This window comes from Babylonia areolata, chromosome 3 (genome assembly GCF_041734735.1).
Source record: "Babylonia areolata isolate BAREFJ2019XMU chromosome 3, ASM4173473v1, whole genome shotgun sequence".
Taxonomy (NCBI): domain Eukaryota; kingdom Metazoa; phylum Mollusca; class Gastropoda; order Neogastropoda; family Buccinidae; genus Babylonia; species Babylonia areolata.
This window is the reverse complement of record NC_134878.1, coordinates 24,111,422-24,129,389: the sequence shown is the minus strand read 5'-3', so window position 1 is coordinate 24,129,389 and position 17,968 is coordinate 24,111,422. Positions and strand designations below refer to the sequence as shown.

Below are 17,968 nucleotides of genomic sequence, written 5' to 3'. Positions count from 1 at the left end.
CAGTAGGAAGTGATGATGGTGGTGATGACACAGTGGGAAGGAAGTGATGACGGTGGTGTTGACACAGTAGGAAGTGATGATGGTGGTGATGACACAGTACGAAGTGATGATGGTGGTGATGACACAGTAGGAAGTGATGACAGTGGTGACGATGACACAGAAAGAAGTAACACAGAACTCAGTGAGGAAAGTGTTCCACCTGTTAACAGAGCAGAGGGTTTGTGTCTGGCAGGCAGCAGAGCGACTCGAGCCACTGTTAGAGGCCTTGGCCTTGGATACGGTCAGTCAGCCAGGAACCATTGTAAAAAGCTTAGACTGACCTTGCACCTGGTGAACATGCTGAGGGACCTGGGCTACACTGGGCTGACAGGTGTGGCCGAGACAGAGCACTCCGCCTCAGCTTCACACCACGCTCACACCAGATGTTCAGCACTGACAGGAAAAACAGACTATCCTAAAACAGGTGTATCCTGCTCTGCTTTCCAAGGCATTACACACAACAGCTTCAAGAACAAGGCCGTCACGTATGTGTGTTGTTTTTGTTTTTTTATTGTGTGTTTGATGGTAGATTTTTTTTCATGTGCGATGCTTGGTTAGTGGTTGGGGTTGATGAGACTCATGTTTTCAAAGGTATGCACATGTGTGCACAAACTCACACTCTCTGACATGCATACACGTGCGCATGCGCATGTGCTTAGTTTATAATTGAATTGATGAGACTCACGTTTGCATATACATGCACACGCATGCGCACACATTCACTCACATACACAGACACATACACACGCTCATGCATTCACACACTCGCACTCATACACACTGACATGGATTATGGGATCTTTAACATGCACATGTGATCTTCTGTGTGCATATGCATAGGAAGATTTAGCACATGATTGACCTCAGATATTGGTGTGATGGTGTGGTAAGGTCATGTGTTGGGTAGGGTGGCGTTCAGTTGCAGACATATGATATGAGTGTCAATGAATAAATTAATGAAGTAAGACATTAGTGTTCTTCATGGGCAGCAACTCCCATGTTCACTTATATGTATTAGTGGGATTTTACATGCATGACTGTTTTTACACTGCCATGTAGGCATCCATAATCTGTTTTTCAGGGGTACATCAGTGTTATGAACTGTGCAGGTTGATGAAGACTCTGAGTGACCTGCACAAGATGGAGGGACACGAGGGAAGGGGGGTGGAACACCTGTCGGCGTCCTGGACGGCGGATATGACCTTTGAGAGGGGGACATCGGTCCATGTGCATGCGGGGCTGTGCAGCTTTCTTAGTGGCTGGTCGTCCCTGTCCTCTGTGGACCTGGACTTCAGTTTGTGTAATGAAGGGCCATGGATCTTATTTGGTAGGTGCTGTGTTGTTGGCTCTCTCTCTCTCTCTTTCTCTCTGTCTTTGTGCTTGTTGTGGTGGGTGCTGTGTATGTGTGTGTATATACATTTATATGCAGAGACGCCAGCTGTTACAATTTCGCTGTATTTTGTTACGCTCGATCACTCTTTGTTCTGACGTTTTGCCAACGTCAAATTTGTTCCGTGTTCATTTTCAACTACATAGCATGGTCACATATGCTTTCCTGTCGTAACATTACCCAGATGCTCTAGACCTATTGATCACGAGGCCACAGCAGTCACTGCTAACCTTGGCCTCACATGATGATGCTCAGCTAATTGCGTGCGTGTTTACATTGAAACAGCATTTAGTAGACCAGTCAGCTTAATCCTAGCAGTTACACCGTGTTGCAGGTAGGCCCAAGTGTTTGTATGCCTTGTAGATAAAAATTAATGTATGTTTGCTGATGTGGCTTGAGAGTGTTTCAACCAAATTCAAAATGTTCCTACTAAATTTTCTGATTGTTCCTACAAACACTTGACAGTGGTTGGCATCTCTGCTACATGTGTGTACATGCATGAGTGTGTGTATGTACTTGTTCTTTGATTTCTGTGTGACTGGTCTTAAGAACTGATGGGTGTTCAGCTTTGGAATGGCCCCTTTGTGACCAACTGCGGTATTGGCAAAGTGGTAACACGTCTGCTCAGGAAGCGAGAGAATCTGAGCGCACTGGTTTGAATCCCATAGTCACCAGTATTTTCTCCTTTTCCACTAGACCTTGAGTGGTGGTCTGGACGCTAGTCATTCGGTTGAGACAATAAACTGAAGTCCTGTGTGCAGCATGCACTTTGCGTACAGAGAAATGTGTTGTGTCAAAAAGAGTAGTTCAAAACAATACAACTTGGCTATGAGCAGCATGATGTAATTTCTCACTTTTAAGTTTAGCTCAGTTAATCTGATTGATTTTATGTGCAGTCTCACAGAGCTGTGTGGCAGAGAAGGATGATTTCCCCTTTGCTCTCCTGTGTGTGCAGACTACAGCTTGTTGTTTGACGCACTGCTGGAGCGGATCAAGGAGGGAACTCTGCTCTCTGTGGCTCTGAACTGTTCCGTGAACACGTTTTGTTTTCGAATTGTAGGCACCTTTCTCTGCAGAGTGCTGAAATTCCTCATTGGATTGGATCGTACCAGCCATGATGGAAAAACGTAAAAAAAAGAAAAAAATTAAATTGTTTCTTCTTCTTATGTGTTTGTGAACTGTAACATTGACTCATTTGTTTAACTCTTTCCGGACGAAGGAATGCTCACGCATTCCTACACAAAACGTATTTGGATTCGGACGAAGGAATGGAATAGCATTCTCCGATGGTAAAATTTCATCATGCGCTGTACACGTGATTTTGTGATTAGCCAAGCAGAGTGCGCTATTCTGGGTCACTCCACAATCGAACAGTATGATTCGTCAGCCTGGGATGGGTGGCCTGTCTCGCACACACGCTGACAAAGTCACTGACCGGTCGTCTGCTCACGTCCCAGCCTGTTAACAAAGCAGGCTCTTCTCAGAATGTTGTGAAGAGAACAAGGCAGTGACGGCAACGTTTTTGGGTTGCCGAAGTACTTGAAATGCTACAAACTGAAGGGTCGGACATTGAAGAGGTGGATGATGACGAAGAAGAAAGCGAATTTAATGCAGAAAGCGAGCATGGGTATGGTGATTCGGGGTGAAAAATTGCCAGTATTTTCTACATATGGCAAAACTGTAAAAATAAGATGAGAGAAATTTGAGTTTTTTATATGTAATAGCTCAACACGTAATAAACCAGTTCTGAAAGTTTCATTTTCTTACACAGTATTTTGTATTTTTTGTATTTTTTTTCCAAACCCTTACAAATGGGCTGTCTGTGGGAAAAAGTAAGGGAGAAAACTTGTTGTCCCGAGTGAGTTAATGGGCTTTTGTGTGTGTATGATCATTTTTAACCCCTATGTAGGCAGCCATACTCCTATTATTTTAAAACACCTGGCCCCACTAATAGTATTTATTAATAACCAATTGAACTTGAAGCTCAAATGTGGCTCACTGATTCATTTCAATGTCTTCTCTGTTTTGGCCAGTTTTTACTGTCAGTACATAGCTTGGATAACATGTGTTACTTTGTTATGTAGTTTTACAGTTGTAGACAAGTAATCTTATAGGCTGCATCAGTGTGATTGTGTTGCGACCTTGTTCTTGTCCAAGTTGTGTGATGGAAATGGATTTCAAGAAAAGAATAGGAATCTAAGAGAAAAGTGTGGTGGAAGGTGACAGAATGGTCAAGATGCTCACCTGCCAGTACAGTGTCTGTGAGGGTCTGGGTTCAATTCCCACTTTCACCCTTTCTTCCAAGTTTCACTGACAATATCAAACTGAGCATCCAGTCATTAGGTTGAGATGATAAAGTGAGGTCCTGCGTGCAGCACACACTTGGTGCACTGAAAAAGAACACACGGCAACAAAAGGGTTGTCCTCTGGCAAAATTCTATAGGAGTCCTCTCTGACAGGAACACAAATCCATGCACTCCAGGCCTAAGTGAATTTGGTTATGCTGCTGGTCGGGCATCCGCGCAGCAGATTATAGTGTAACATATACGGATTTGTCACTTCGCAAGCGATGAAAGTTCCACCACGAAAGTGAGCCTGCAAACCCTCTTATCGATCATACCTGTTGTGTACACTTGGGATGGGCAGCTACTATTAGTACTAAGAACCTTGGCAAGAATAATATTGTAACTCATCGAACACTGCACCTTAGCATAGCTGTGGCATCAAATTTGTTTCATTTAGAACAGCGTTCACATTGATACATATGCATAAACTGCAAGGAATGGGAACTAACTTTACAGTGTTTCTGGATATATCCACACATAGTTTGGAGGAAACACAGTGTGGGTACCCGCCAAGGTTATGAACTTCCCAGGGTTGAATTGGTTGAAAGATTGATAAAATATTATTGTACATAATGTTAGATCATGTGCTGAAGTGCAGTCTGATCACTGTAGACACTAAGAAGATGGACCTTACCAGGAGCCATAGATATATAGAGAGGCAAAGGCACAGGATAGGGGACTGTGGAGGTCTCTTGTTGACAGCCTGTACCCCAGGAGGGGTGAAAGGCCTAAGTCAGTAAACAAATGCCCATGTAGTTACTTATACTAATTCATTCTCTCTCCCTTGTGCTGTTTGTCATTCTGTCACAGGGAATACAAGCCTCATACTGCCATTTCTTTCTACTAATATAGAACACCCCCAATGTTCTCATTCTGTACTTCTTGTCCATGTATGTTTGTTCAGATATATATGAGTGTGCGTGTTTGTTTATCTATTTACCTGTTTTTGTAAACCCCATTCTGCTAGGCGCTGTATAGATTCACATTTTGATTGTTTACATTGAGTTACACTGACGCTGTTCTGCACTACTTTTCAGCATCCAGCCACTGAAGCTCCTGAAGATAGATTCATACAGTTCGAAAGCCTTTCCTATTCTTCTGCCACAGAGCAGTGGAGACATCAGCGCCGACCAACCAGAAAAAGCTGATGGCACAGAGAGAGACAACACTGTTTGCAGGTGGGTAGTGTGTGTGTCACTGTGTGTGGCAAGGGTGGCTAATTTCTCAGCACAAACCATAGATTGCAGTTAGTATGCCAACCTTGAAGCTAGAGCAGATTGAAGATGCTCTGGCAAGACCATGACTGATCAGTTAATTTTTCCCAATGAAACTCTTTTTGAGAGGCTTGCATGGTTGCTTTTCCAAGCTCTTGTTTACACATTCAGTACTCGACCAACTGGCCTACATGAAGGGAAAATTCTATGTCCCACTGTACAAAAAAGAAAAAGAAAAATAGAATGTAGCCATCCCGCCCTATTGTTTGTTAGTTTTGTTGTTGTTAACCATTGCTTCAGAGGAAGGGTTACTCCTGTTCAGTCGTGAGTTTTTGTTAATGTTAAGTTGACCACAAATCGTTGGCCTTTGTCGTAACTTGTTTTGTGTTGTTTTTGTGGTTCTGTCCAAGGACTGGGTTCCCGGGCGTGCAAGAGCTGGACCTGAAGGTTGTGGTGTTTAATGGAGTGAGGGAACTGAGCCCTGTTGCATATCTCATCAGGAACTGTGACGTTCTGAGTCGGATCTCACTGCAGGACTGTTCGCTGACGCAAGACTGCGTTGATCTTCTGTTGCAGGCTTTGGATAGTCGAGGTGAGTTAGGACGAGGGTTTGTGAGTGTGTTGCATTTGTCTGCTCATGTTTTGTTTGTGTATGTGCACTAGTATGTGTGCCTGTGTTGTTGTTTTTGTGTGTGTGTGTGAATGCGCATGCACATTGTCGCGCTACGGCTGACAGAATGACAGACAGATGGACGAACGATGACAAAAACTCAACGACGAATCTGTCAGCCCTCCGCACCAGTTGGAGCAACCAAAGTCCACTTGAAATCATAACATTTATTCAAAAAAAACAAATAATAATAATAATAATATTTGGTATTTACAAACATAAAATTCAGCACAAACGAAACAATACTGTCACGACTACCACACTCACGCACATACAAACACCTGAGGATATAGTCTGCTGTTGTCAGTCTCTGCCGCTGCAGTCAAAAAATACACGGCGGTCAGGAATAGATGGGATAAGGGAGATAGTAAGTTGGGGTACAGCGCTTAACTCAACCACAGCAACATCCAGCCGATGCTGTTGTCGTTGTCGCAGTTGTTGCTGACACTATTGTCACCGCTGCCGCAGAACACAGTGCTAGTCCTGCACCATGCAGACTTCCCTCCAGCCCACAGCCACGAGCAGCAGAGGAGTGGAACTGTCCAACAGGAACAGATGAAAAAGCTAAGAATGGCAAAGTGCCTTCTAAAAGGTGCTAGTCGCACCCAACTTATCATTCTGCCCATCCAACCTGCCGTTACAATAACGCATTTAAACTTATCCCAAGTCAATTAACATTTATTGTTAATATTTCTCATGAACACAACCGCAATGATAGGAATACACATATATTCACGGTTTCTCTTAATCATAACATAAAATAACATGAACAGTTACAGCAAATACAAAAGAAACACATGTATTCACAGCCTCTGTCATTCCACCCACCACCACCATTCCTGCAAGTCCAAATGACCAGCCGACCAAGGAAACATCATACACCCTCACCTCAGACAGGTTATGTGAAAGACCTGGAACTGGTGTTCCAGCCATTGCAGCACCCACCAACAGAGACAACAGCCTGCTGCTTCACCACAGCAAAAGACATAGGGAAATCAAACCCCAAAACACCTGGTCGAAAGTGACTCTCACAGCAGTTGACAGTGGAGTGCCAGACAGATACATGCACAAACTAAACTGAAACACAACTCACTGACGCCAGTTGCTCCGCATGAACGCGTTAGCTGCCTGCCTGGTGGCTTACAAAAATATGTCAGCTAAGGGGAGTCTGACACTCTGGATATGTCAACACGTGCCATGCATGGAGTGAGTGAGTGTGTATGTGTGTGCACATGTTTGTGTGTGTGTGTGTGCACACATATACAATACTTCATATTTTATTCTTGATGAAATCTGCTCAGTGTGCTTGTGTGTTTGCCATTAGTATAATCACTTGACTTGCTAAATAGATGTATGTGTGCATGTTTAGATATGATCACCTTTTTGTATCATTTCTCAGCCTGAAATGACTGTTCATGGCCCAAAGTCTCACATTTACTCAAATGTATAAGTGGACTTTTACGCGCATGACTTTTTACCCATATTTGTAGGCAGACATACTTGTTTTGCGTGGTGTGTATACAGGGTATGTTATTTCCATTACCCATCAAACGCTGATGCGCATTATGGGATCTTTAATGTGTGCATTTGATCTTGTGCATGCATAAGGGGTTTCAGGCACTAGGAGGTCTGCTGAAAGCAAAGCAAGCAGTATGCAGAAATTTCAATTTTCATCCATGGAGGACTCATCTGACACATTGTCCCAGGCTGACAAATGCTTCAAGAAAACAAACCTTTGAGTTAAAACAATAAAAGAAATTATGAATATTCTGATCTTTTTTCTTTTTCTTTTTTGAAGCATCCTTAACATTGACTTAAGTAATTCTGCATAGTTTAACAACTTAAACTGCTTCTAAGAGTCAGCTTCGGTGGTTTTCAGTGATTCCTGTTCTGACAGCAATCACATAATTGACTGTTTTCCCTTTCCAGTGCACTCTTCACTGACGTGCATCAACCTACAAAACAGCCTGTGCCATGTGACGAGTGAGCAGTGGGAGAAACTGTGTCACATTGTGGGCACCTCTCCCTCACTGAGGTTTCTGTCACTGGCTAGGTGTGGACTGTCTGGAGAACAGAGTGAGTCATGACTGTCGTTTTTTGTCTTTTTCGTTGTTGTTGTTGCTATAAATGGTGTTTTGATTACACATACTTAACCGTGACGCAACTAGTGCAGACTCCGGCAGGGGTCTGACATTCCTGTCCTGTGCAAACTACTATCCGCCTATGCGGAGAAAACGAAAGTACTATGGCCGATAACCTCCCGGAAGTAGGTAACCTCCCCTTTGTCCCCCTGGCTAGCGCCCTCTTTTTCCGGCAGCCATCATGACTCCTGTTCCTGTGCTCTCCATACGGCTAAGTTTTTTTTGTATTTTCTGTCTGTCTGTCGATTCTCTGGCGTTCTTGTTTTTTGTCAAATTATGTCTCCAACCAGGTCACATAATTATTTAGCTCGATTGGGCGATCACACTAAAATTAAGGCGCTATTGCAATCGATTCGCTGACACTCTGGGCCCTCTACTCCTGGCCCTCTCAACAACGCCAACCTGCCGCCTCCTCCACTTCCTCTGCTCCCTCCGGTCGACTCCAGACCTCCACCACCTCCTACACCTCCTCTGGTGACTTCTAGAGGTTTGTTGCCACACACTCAGGTCAGTGTTGCCTTTAATGTCATTTTTATTGATTCGTGAACGCACTCGACGCGATCCGCGTTTTCTCGGCCCTGCCAGTCGGCAGTGTACGAGTCGACCTCCTCTATCTCTTTACCCATACCCACAGTTGCACCAATGGAATGTGCCACAATCCTTTGGGGAAACACACACAAAAAAAAGCAGCTTGTTTTGGATCTGCACGTTAGACTGGGCCTTTCGTGCTATGCGTCCGTGGTGGCGGCCGTGACATCGGATCACGCGACCCCCCACGCGGCATGCCTCGACCGTCTTGGATCCAGTGGCGACCGAGGTGCGCAGCACACACGCATGTCAGATCAGTGTTTTGATGTAAATGGCCAGTACAACACATCTACAGCCACTTTCCTCTCTGCCCCCGCCCCGCTCCATCCCAGACTTAGTACGCACCACACACAGCCAGAGGCCTGTCATGGATCCGGTCCCCTTTCTCACTAAAGAACCTTCAGCAAAACTTTTCCCCATGGAAACCCTCATCCATTAGGAATTCCACCACAGAATGAGACTCACTTACCTGCGGGCACATGAAGTGCACTCCCACAGCCTGATCCATCCCAGCCATTGACTGCCGACAGCTTTCTGCAGGTTGCTCCAACACGCCACACTCACGTAGAGAAGCCACCAAGCCTTCCGTATGCCCCTTCGTAATGGTACCTACCTGGGCAATTACACAGCCCTGTCCCAGAGACACCAGGGACCTCAAGTCTCTTGTTGCCAAATGTCTGCCCTTCTATGCATAGGCAACATGCCAGTGCTGTCTTTTTTGGCAACGAAAGAAAAGTGTGGGGGTGGGGGAGCGCCTATCGCCTGTCAGCTCTCATGGAGGAGCTCTACAGATCTGGCTGTCACACCTAAGGCAAGCCCATCATGGTGGCCTACCTCTGTCTTGTGCCACAGTTTCCTCTAAACACATATATAACTTCCACTATCGGCCCAGAACCGATGTGGAATCATCAGATCAAACCACATGTGCACCTCCTTGCATTGACGCTCAACCGCGCTCAAGTGAGACAACCCTATAGGGTATGTATTTCCTTCCCTTCCTTTGATTCGAAGGGCTCTCAGTAAAGTGTGGATTCAACGCATCGACCCGATTTTCCTTGCGCTACATTTATCAGCACAGCTGTGGTCCACAGACGTCTCCCACAATACAGCTGTGGACCTCTGTCTTCTTGCCCGCGCCAATATCCTTAGGTGACACAGTACACTCTACCTTCATCAAATTCTACTTGAGGGACATCTGTTGCTTTAGGGATGATGGCTCAAGAAGCGTTGCCTCTGCAGTGGTAACACAACAGGCCATCGCAGCGCACTGGCGATATAACAGAAGGATTGAGACCTGATGCCTCCTCAGCCAGAGCACATGAAGCCAGAGCATGGTCCTCTTCTCTTGCCTTAGCGCACTCAACACAGCTGCAAGACATCTTGGATACTGCATACTGGAAAAACCCTGCTACCTCAGTGTTCCCAAAAACGTACATATGTGCGTAAATGACGCACAGATTTACAACTTTGACGCACAAAATTTTTACCCTGTGCGTCAATGTGACGCACACTTTTTCCTGAAACTAACAAGCATCTTACGGCTTCCAGGAAAACCGCGAAGCACGCATCGTGGGCCTAAGCTTAGGCTAGTGCATAGCAGACGAAACTGAGCTGGCCAAAAACGTGTTAGAGTAACCTCCCTTGCCGATGCAGGCAAACGCTGTTGTGTGTTCATTAGTAGTGAGTATGGTTATGTGCTCATTATAAGTAGTTGACTGTGTTTTCATTGTATTCAAGCATTTCGAATGTCCTTGTTTGGAGAAGGTGTGGGTTTCTTTTCATTTTCATTGTACAATTGTCTTCATTGATTTTTTGTATGTTTTCCTGTTGACCCTCAGAAATGTGACAATGACCCTCAAAAATTCCAGTCAAAGGGTCACAGTGACCCTCAAAAAATCAGGCCCATTGGGAACACTGTACCTTCATCGACTTCTACCTGAGAGACGTCGCATGCTTGCGGGATGATGGCTCAAGAGGTATTGCTTCTGTGGTAGTTGCACAACAGGCCATCGCAGCACACAGACAGTAGAACAGGCGAGCCCTCCACCTTATCGAGCTATTCTGCACTAGTTGGGTCACGATTAAGTATGTGTAATTAAAAGGAAATTTTCTATCTAAAATTACGTTTAAATAACATACTTACCGTGACCCAAATTTAAGACCCTCCCGTCCTCCCCGCTTCCTGTTCTCCCTGCTCGCTGCGCTGGTGATGGCATATTGCCATCAAAAGAGGGCGCTAGCCAGCAGGACAAAGGGGAGGTTACCTACTTCCGGGTGGTTATCGGCTGTAGTACTTTCATTCTCTCCGCATAGGCGGATAGTAGTTTGCACAGGACAGGAATGTCAGACCCCTGCCGGAGTCTGCACTAGTTGGGTCACGGTAAGTATGTTATTTAAACGTAATTTTAGATAGAAAATTTCCTTTTATTTCCAACATTCACTTGGTATGCATTCTCCCTCTTGTTTCTGGTCAGTCTTGTGTCATATTGTGTTATTCAAAGCAACAAATGAACAAAGCATAAATAAAAATGCTCACACTCTGAAATGAGATTTTTTCAATCATCAGAATTTAATTTTCCATGAATAATTGTTTGTTTGACAGTGTGAATTTTGTGCACTGCGTGAGATCAGACTGGGTAGGAAGACTTTTGTGTTGAACAAATTTCCTTACTGGCATTTTGGCAGTTGCTTTGTCCTTTAGTTTTCATCCCCCTGTAATCAAACAGCCCATGTATCCTGGCTGCAAACTTTTCAGCATTAGAAAAATCATTTGATTACTGGTGCTGTAGTGTGACCCACTGGTGCAGACATCAGCAGGGGTCTGATTCCTTAAAAAATCAGTCACTCCTACCCATTGAAAGAATGTTACAGAAAAAAGGGAGTTTGGTTGATCTGTTCAGAACTTGACATTGGTCTTTATGTCAAATGCTGATGTTTTGTGTGTGTGTGTGTGTGTGTGTGTGTGTGTGTGTGTGTGCTTCCACTCAGTGATGATTCTGCGAATTAGTTGACACCCTACCATAACAGTGCCCCAGTGGTTAAAACTGTAACATATCAGCATATGCTAACATTGATGCAGTTTTTTTCTTTATTTCATACAACCTTTGCATACCATTTTTATTTGCTGCTTTATATTGTAGCTCTCTTTGATGATGATGATGTTTCTGTTTATAGTAACAAGTGCAGCATTTGTGAATGCTGTCAAGCTTCATGGAACCAGAAGACAGTTGACGCTGAATCTCTCTGAAAATGGTTTTGGTCAGTACATCTTATTGATGTGTAAGAGAGAGAGAAGTAAGTGTGTTTGGATGGGTGGGTCTGTATTTATCAGTGCTTGTGTATGTGCGTGTGTGTTCACTGTTGGTGGGTGGACGGGTGTAGCTATATCTGGGTGGGTGAATTTGTGTGTGCATGCATGTGTGTGTGTGAGAGTGATAAAACGAAGAAAACATTTGTCTCAAATTCTGTGGTCCTTCAGAAGCTGCTGTCATAGTCACCACAGTTTGTTTCACCACTCCACTTCCCTGCATTTAGCTTTTGCCAGAGTGTTTGGTGTTGTAAATTAATGGGGACTTTTGTTTACCTCTTCACTACTGCTAACAAGTATGTTCGTCAATGAAGGCTGCATTCTCACTACAGTGAAATAAAACTGAGCCATCATTTTCTTTGTCTTTTGATTTTGTATGGAAGTAAAGTAAGGTGCAGCAGCAGGCAAAAATAAAAGAAAGAAAAAAAAAATATATATATATTATAAACTTTGACATTGGGCGTGTTGTGCAGGAAACAGCATATGGGACTTCATAGCCGCGACTGTGTGCCCAGGATCCTCTCTGAAGGGACTGCACTTCAAGTAAGTGAACCCCACCAGTCTGTCACCTTGGTATATGCCCACAAACATGCAGGATTCCACAGTCAGGAAAAGTCTTAGGGGTGGGGTGGGGGGGGGGGGGGGGTTGCCCTTCAGGGTCTGGAAAAATGTTGGACTTTGCAAACATACCCATGCACGATCATGCAGCTGTCCCTGAGACAAGTCATACACATCACCACAGTCTTCCTCTTCATTCAAGGGCTGCAACTTCCACGTTCACTCGTATACACAAGTGGACTTTTACCTGTATGACCATTTTTACCCCTGCCATGTAGGCAGCCTCACTCCGTTTTCGGTGGGATCACTGTGTCCTTCTGTTACATGTAACAGGGTTTGTTCAGGGATACAATGATACACACAGGATGCATGCAGGTTTTGTAACTATAGAATGGAGGTGTCGTTGTTGGGTTGTTGTTTTTTTGGGTGGGTGGGGTGGGGAAAATTACGTACATTTTTTGTCATTAAAGATCTTGTAAACAAATACATTGGTTCTGTCAGTGATTAATACACAGAGGCGGTAATATGCTCTACCAGGATTTTAATTTAAAAGTAAAATAATTATTCTAATGAAAAAATATATGTATAGATACCATCCAAAACAATTTTTCCCACTGATTAAAATCTCATAAGTGAAGTCTATGATGATTCATTCAAGGGGCAGAAGCTGGCACTAAGAATTTTGTACGTTTCATCTTGGTTCCTGAAGCGATTGCTTCCAATCTTTTGTGTTCTTTATGACTTGTTTAAAAAGCTTTATAGACATTTTATAAATCAAAGCATGCATGAACCCTTCTTTTTTGTTTGTTTGTTTTGTTCATGGGCTGCAACTCCAACATGCACTCATAAACATGTATGAGTGGGGTTTATCATATATGATCATTTTTACCCCCACCATGTAGGCAGCTATACTCTGGTTTCAGGGATGTTCTTCTGGGTATGTTCTTGTTTCCATAGCCCACCAAACACTGACATGGATCTTTAACACGCATATTTGATCTTCTGTATGCGTATATGTACGGGAGAGGTTCAGGCACTAGCAGGTCTGAACAAATATTGACCAGAGAGATTGAAAAAATCTCCACCCTTTACCCACCAGGTGTGCCGAGACTGGGGATCTAACCCAGGAAACAGGTGTGAATCCAGCGCTTTAACCATTTGACCACTGCTCCCATTGTGTGCAGGCTGTCAGGCGGCAGTGTGGCCAGGGGATTTGAGGTGTTGAAAGACATGGTGGACCAGCATGCCGACCACCTCCCCCTGTTGAAAGTCGGCTCTGCGACCTCTACGAGCAGCCAGGTTTCCGGCCTTCTGAAGCAGATCGCAGAGGACTGGGCGTTTTCAGGGAACTTTTTCAGCGAGTTTATGGCCACGATGTGAAGAGCTTTTGTTGGCCTGTGGCATGTTGTTTTTGCACACAATATCAGTCTGTGTAATTGTCCTGTGTTACAGGGTGTGCATGTGTGTGTATGTCTCTGGTAAAACTTTCAACAAATCCAGGAGGGAAAAATTCATAACTTTGTTTTAAGAGCATGTGTTTTGACAGGTTTTGACAATTGATGGCCCTTTGTTTGTTTGTGCTGAAGACACAGGTCAGTGAGAAGAGAGGTTTGAGCAGGCTTGGATATTACTGTCAGTGACTTCAGACTGACTTGAGTCATGGAGAAGATGACATCAGGTTAGAAGTGTTTGTAATGGGAGAACATGGCAGATCCGCTGATAGTAATTTTGTCAAAGGAACTTGACTAGACTTGATGTGATTATCATGTGTATTACGTCCCAAAATGTGTTCTGCAATTTAATGATTTAACAAAGTTGGAAAGTCGTGATGAAATGGGGGAGAGTTTGAAACTTTGGGACATCTATGATATGATCCTAAAACAGAAATGCTGATTAATGTGATTTGTTTAATACAGATTAGCTCCCTTTCCAGCATGCATCTTTCGGTTCAACAAACACTTGTTTCAGATGGTGAGCAAAAATATATGCATCATTTGGCCGTGAGCTACACATATTAGTATTGGTTGGCCACCCTCATCCCTAATCCTCCACCACCACCATACACACACCACCTGCACACACACCACCTGCATTTTCAGTTTCATTCTTGTATGTTTATAAATCCGCACTGCTGCAGGAATCTCACATGAGCCATGAAGACTGTGCCTCTTGTTTATGTTGTGACGTCCAGACCCTGTGAGGAAAACGGTGGGTGGAAGAGAATGGTGCCATATACAAGGTGGTAGGGGTTTCAAATTGCAATTATTACTTATACCAGTATTTCATCACATATTCACCCGGTGAGCAAAGGACATAATACATGCTATTGCCTGTTATGTGTATTGGTAATTCTGTCTGTCTGTTTCATGAAGATGTTAACATTGTTCAAGTAATTTGGCATACTTGGTGATTAATGTATGTGTGTGTTTGAATGCAGATTGATTTGTTCGGATGTGAACTTGATCATTCGTTTTGAGTTTATAGAAAGCCATTTTGATTCTAGCTTTCTGCGTCCATGGGTTGCACCTGCCATGTTCAGTTTAATGTACAAGTTGGCTTTTGCTTATATGACCAATTTTACCCCACTGTTTAAGCAAACACTCTTTTCAGAAATATGCATGATGGTGATGTTCATGTTTTTATCACCCATGGAACACTGTTATGGATTACAGAATCTTTGACATGTGTATTTGATCTTCCAAAAATTCTTTTATCCTTTTAAGATCTATACATACAGAGGATGAAGGCATTAGCACTAGCAGGTCTGCACATTTTGACCTGGGAGAGCACAAAATTAATTTTCTTTTTCCCACCCTTAAACCAGCAGGTGCTGATACCTGATTCAAACACAGGATTGTTAGATTGAAAGATCATTGCCGTAACCTTTCAGCTGTTATGCCTGTGACCGTTGGCATGAGAGAGAGGGAGGGCAGGGGGGAAGGTGCGGGGGTTGGGGGGGTGTTGGGGCATATGTGCATAGATATGCAGGTGTGTGTTTGAATTTGGGCGTTCGTTTGGTATTTTATTCTCAGTTCACGCACAGTATTAAGGTTGATGATTGACAACTGAAATTTGTTGAACAGTGTGTTCCTGTATATCATGCATGTTTTATGTACATGTATGGATATGATGTTTGTTGTTATCATACATGACTGGTGCATACATGTACTTTGATTATCTACGGGTAATGTTGATTGTGTTGATCAGTTACGGGTAATGCGGAACTGACCGCACTGGTTCTGGCGGTAAAAATGGTTCTCTCTTCGAAACAAAAGAGATTCATGATCTTTTCCGACTCCTTGTCAGCCCTGGAGGCGATCGCCTGCAGGAATATCACTCATCCCAAACTGCTGGAATTTTATGAAGCTTTTACTCTCGCAACGAAGAAAGGATACGAGGTTGTGTTGGCCTGGGTTCCCGGACATGTTGGCATTCGTGGTAACGAAAGGGCGGACCTGCTGGCCAGGAACGCTGTAAAGAAAGTATTATCCAGATCCTTTGTACCATACACAGACATGAAGCGGAAGGTGAACACTTACGTTAAGGATCTTTGGCAAGAGGAGTGGAACACCCAGACGGACAACAAGCTCTTCCAGATCCGTCCAGACCTAAAAGAGACCCTCCCTTCGGGGGTGAAGAACAGAAAGGAGGAGTCTGTGCTGTGCAGACTGCGTGCGGGGCACACTTTTTTTTTACTCATTCTTACTTGTTGAAGGGGGAAGAGGCCCCTCGATGTATTCCCTGTGATGAGCCTCTCACCGTGAAACACGTGCTCCTTGACTGTTGGGATCTGCATGACGTTAGACACAGACATTACACGGCGGTTTCTTTGAAGACTTTGTTTCGTGATGTCCCTCCGTGGGCGCTGATGGACTTCTTAAAAGAAGTGAACATTTTTAACCAGATTTGAAGGTTTTAAACTATGGAAGTTTTTTTTTAACTTTGGAGTGGAAAGTTTGAAGTGGTGACTCGTTTTAATTGTTTTTTTATCCTTGTAGTAGTTATTAACGCGGCGATAGCCTTGAGATGGCCTTAGTGGTCGGCGATGCTCTAAGCACCATAATTTCATTTCATTTCATTTCAGCTACGAATACTGGTTTAAAGTTACGGGTAATGCTGACCATGTTGATTATCTACAGGTAATTCTGACTGTGTTGATCAGCTACGAGTACTGCTGACTGTGGTGTGTGTGTGTGTATCAGGAGCACTCGGGTTTCCTGAACACTGAATAAACATGAATCATGAAAAAAGTTTTGAGTTTTTAATTTGGTTTAAAGTGTCTTTACTTGTTCAACAGTACACATGATCACAATGCAGACAAAGACAAAGGAGCATCAACAAGTATCAGTGGCTCAAGGAGGCATCAATGAGTTTGAACAAATCCATGTACACTACACCACATCTGCCAAGCAGATGCCTGACCAGCAGAGTAACCCAACACACTTAGTCAGGCCTTGAGAGAAAAGAAGTAAATGAAAATATTTAGATTTGGAAAAGAAAAAAAAAAAGATTATGATACTACTACTACTACTAATGAATGAATAAAAAATGAAATAAAGACAATAATGATAATCAAATAAATGTAAAACCTGACACACACACACACACACACATGCATAACATATGCAACAAACATGCAGTTTCACAGATATGAAAGCACAAACAAATACACAAACATACATGAGCCCCAACACACACACACACCATCTCCCAAATTACCCTGCAACCCCCCTCTTCCCCACACTCATTCCGAGTCTACGTATTGCAGCTTCCACGGCACACACTCACACACACTAGCGCGCAGACACATACATGCATGCACACACTCGTACAAGCACACACACACACACAAAATTATATATGCCCACCCACACGTTCCAATATTCCGTTGCTCCCACAATACAGACAGACATACACACCTCATCCTCTACACACACACACACACACACATGGACATGCACAGAGCTCTCCTTACACTTTCACACTTGTGCACACGCACACACAGACGCGTGCGCGCACACACAGGCTGCCACTGACAGGCTGCAAGAAGGGTGGGTTAAAATCTCTTGCTCAGTCTGTTGTATTGGGAAAAGCCCAGTGATACTGTTCAGTTTGGAAGAAATTTGCACAATGTTGGTTTGGAAATGATGCCAATATTCATTTGATTCACAAAGCAACATGCTCTACCATTAATGCTAGACTTATGGCCGCACCCTGTCTCTATCTTTCTTTGAGGCGATCAATGGTGTAATGGCCTTGTACCTGTTCCTTTTGGTATTCTTTGACTTTTCTGTGGATTTCTGATTTTCCTAGATGTAGGCTGCTTGTTGTTGTGTTGCCAGCGTATCAGTCAGCTCGCTCATTTCCCATAACACCTGCATGTCCCAGGCAGCATGACCATGTAAGTTTTTTAATCTGAAAGTTGTGCATTTTGCCTCATGTCATTCTGGACTTCCCATTCCACTTTCAGTTTTTTGTATGAGGTTCATTGAGTCTGTTAGAATCATGGCAAGTTGGTTTCCAGGCATATGGATCAATGACAGCCACTGGAGAGCCTGTGTCACAGCTTCTACTTCCATTGTTAGGCTGGAGGTTGTGATTTTGTAGGCAGCATTCTCTTCCTTCCTTGTTTTTCCATTTTGTTTTGCAGTGAATCCCCAACCGGATTGGTCTTTGGTGACTGAGCCATCTGTGTGTATGATGATGTCCTCTTCTT

At 43.7% G+C, this 17,968-nt stretch overlaps 1 protein-coding gene across 2 annotated transcripts in view; it reads left to right on the top strand.

The window, feature by feature from the left end:
- Window positions 1-14,315, top strand: part of LOC143279870 (uncharacterized) — a 37,400-nt gene extending 23,085 nt beyond the window's left edge. Inside the window, exons 7-15 of one of the 2 annotated variants that reach the window (XM_076584153.1) lie at window positions 233-524; window positions 1,149-1,366; window positions 2,385-2,556; window positions 4,812-4,952; window positions 5,399-5,580; window positions 7,588-7,734; window positions 11,562-11,645; window positions 12,168-12,237; window positions 13,437-14,315. In XM_076584153.1, coding sequence (XP_076440268.1) covers window positions 233-524; window positions 1,149-1,366; window positions 2,385-2,556; window positions 4,812-4,952; window positions 5,399-5,580; window positions 7,588-7,734; window positions 11,562-11,645; window positions 12,168-12,237; window positions 13,437-13,632 — 1,502 coding nt within the window. In that variant the 3' untranslated portion in view covers window positions 13,633-14,315. Of the gene's footprint in view, window positions 1-232; window positions 525-1,148; window positions 1,367-2,384; window positions 2,557-4,811; window positions 4,953-5,398; window positions 5,581-6,093; window positions 6,281-7,587; window positions 7,735-11,561; window positions 11,646-12,167; window positions 12,238-13,436 lie in introns of those variants that run through there. The other variant, XM_076584154.1, reaches the window with a different exon arrangement.
- The last annotated feature ends 3,653 nt before the right edge of the window (window positions 14,316-17,968 follow it).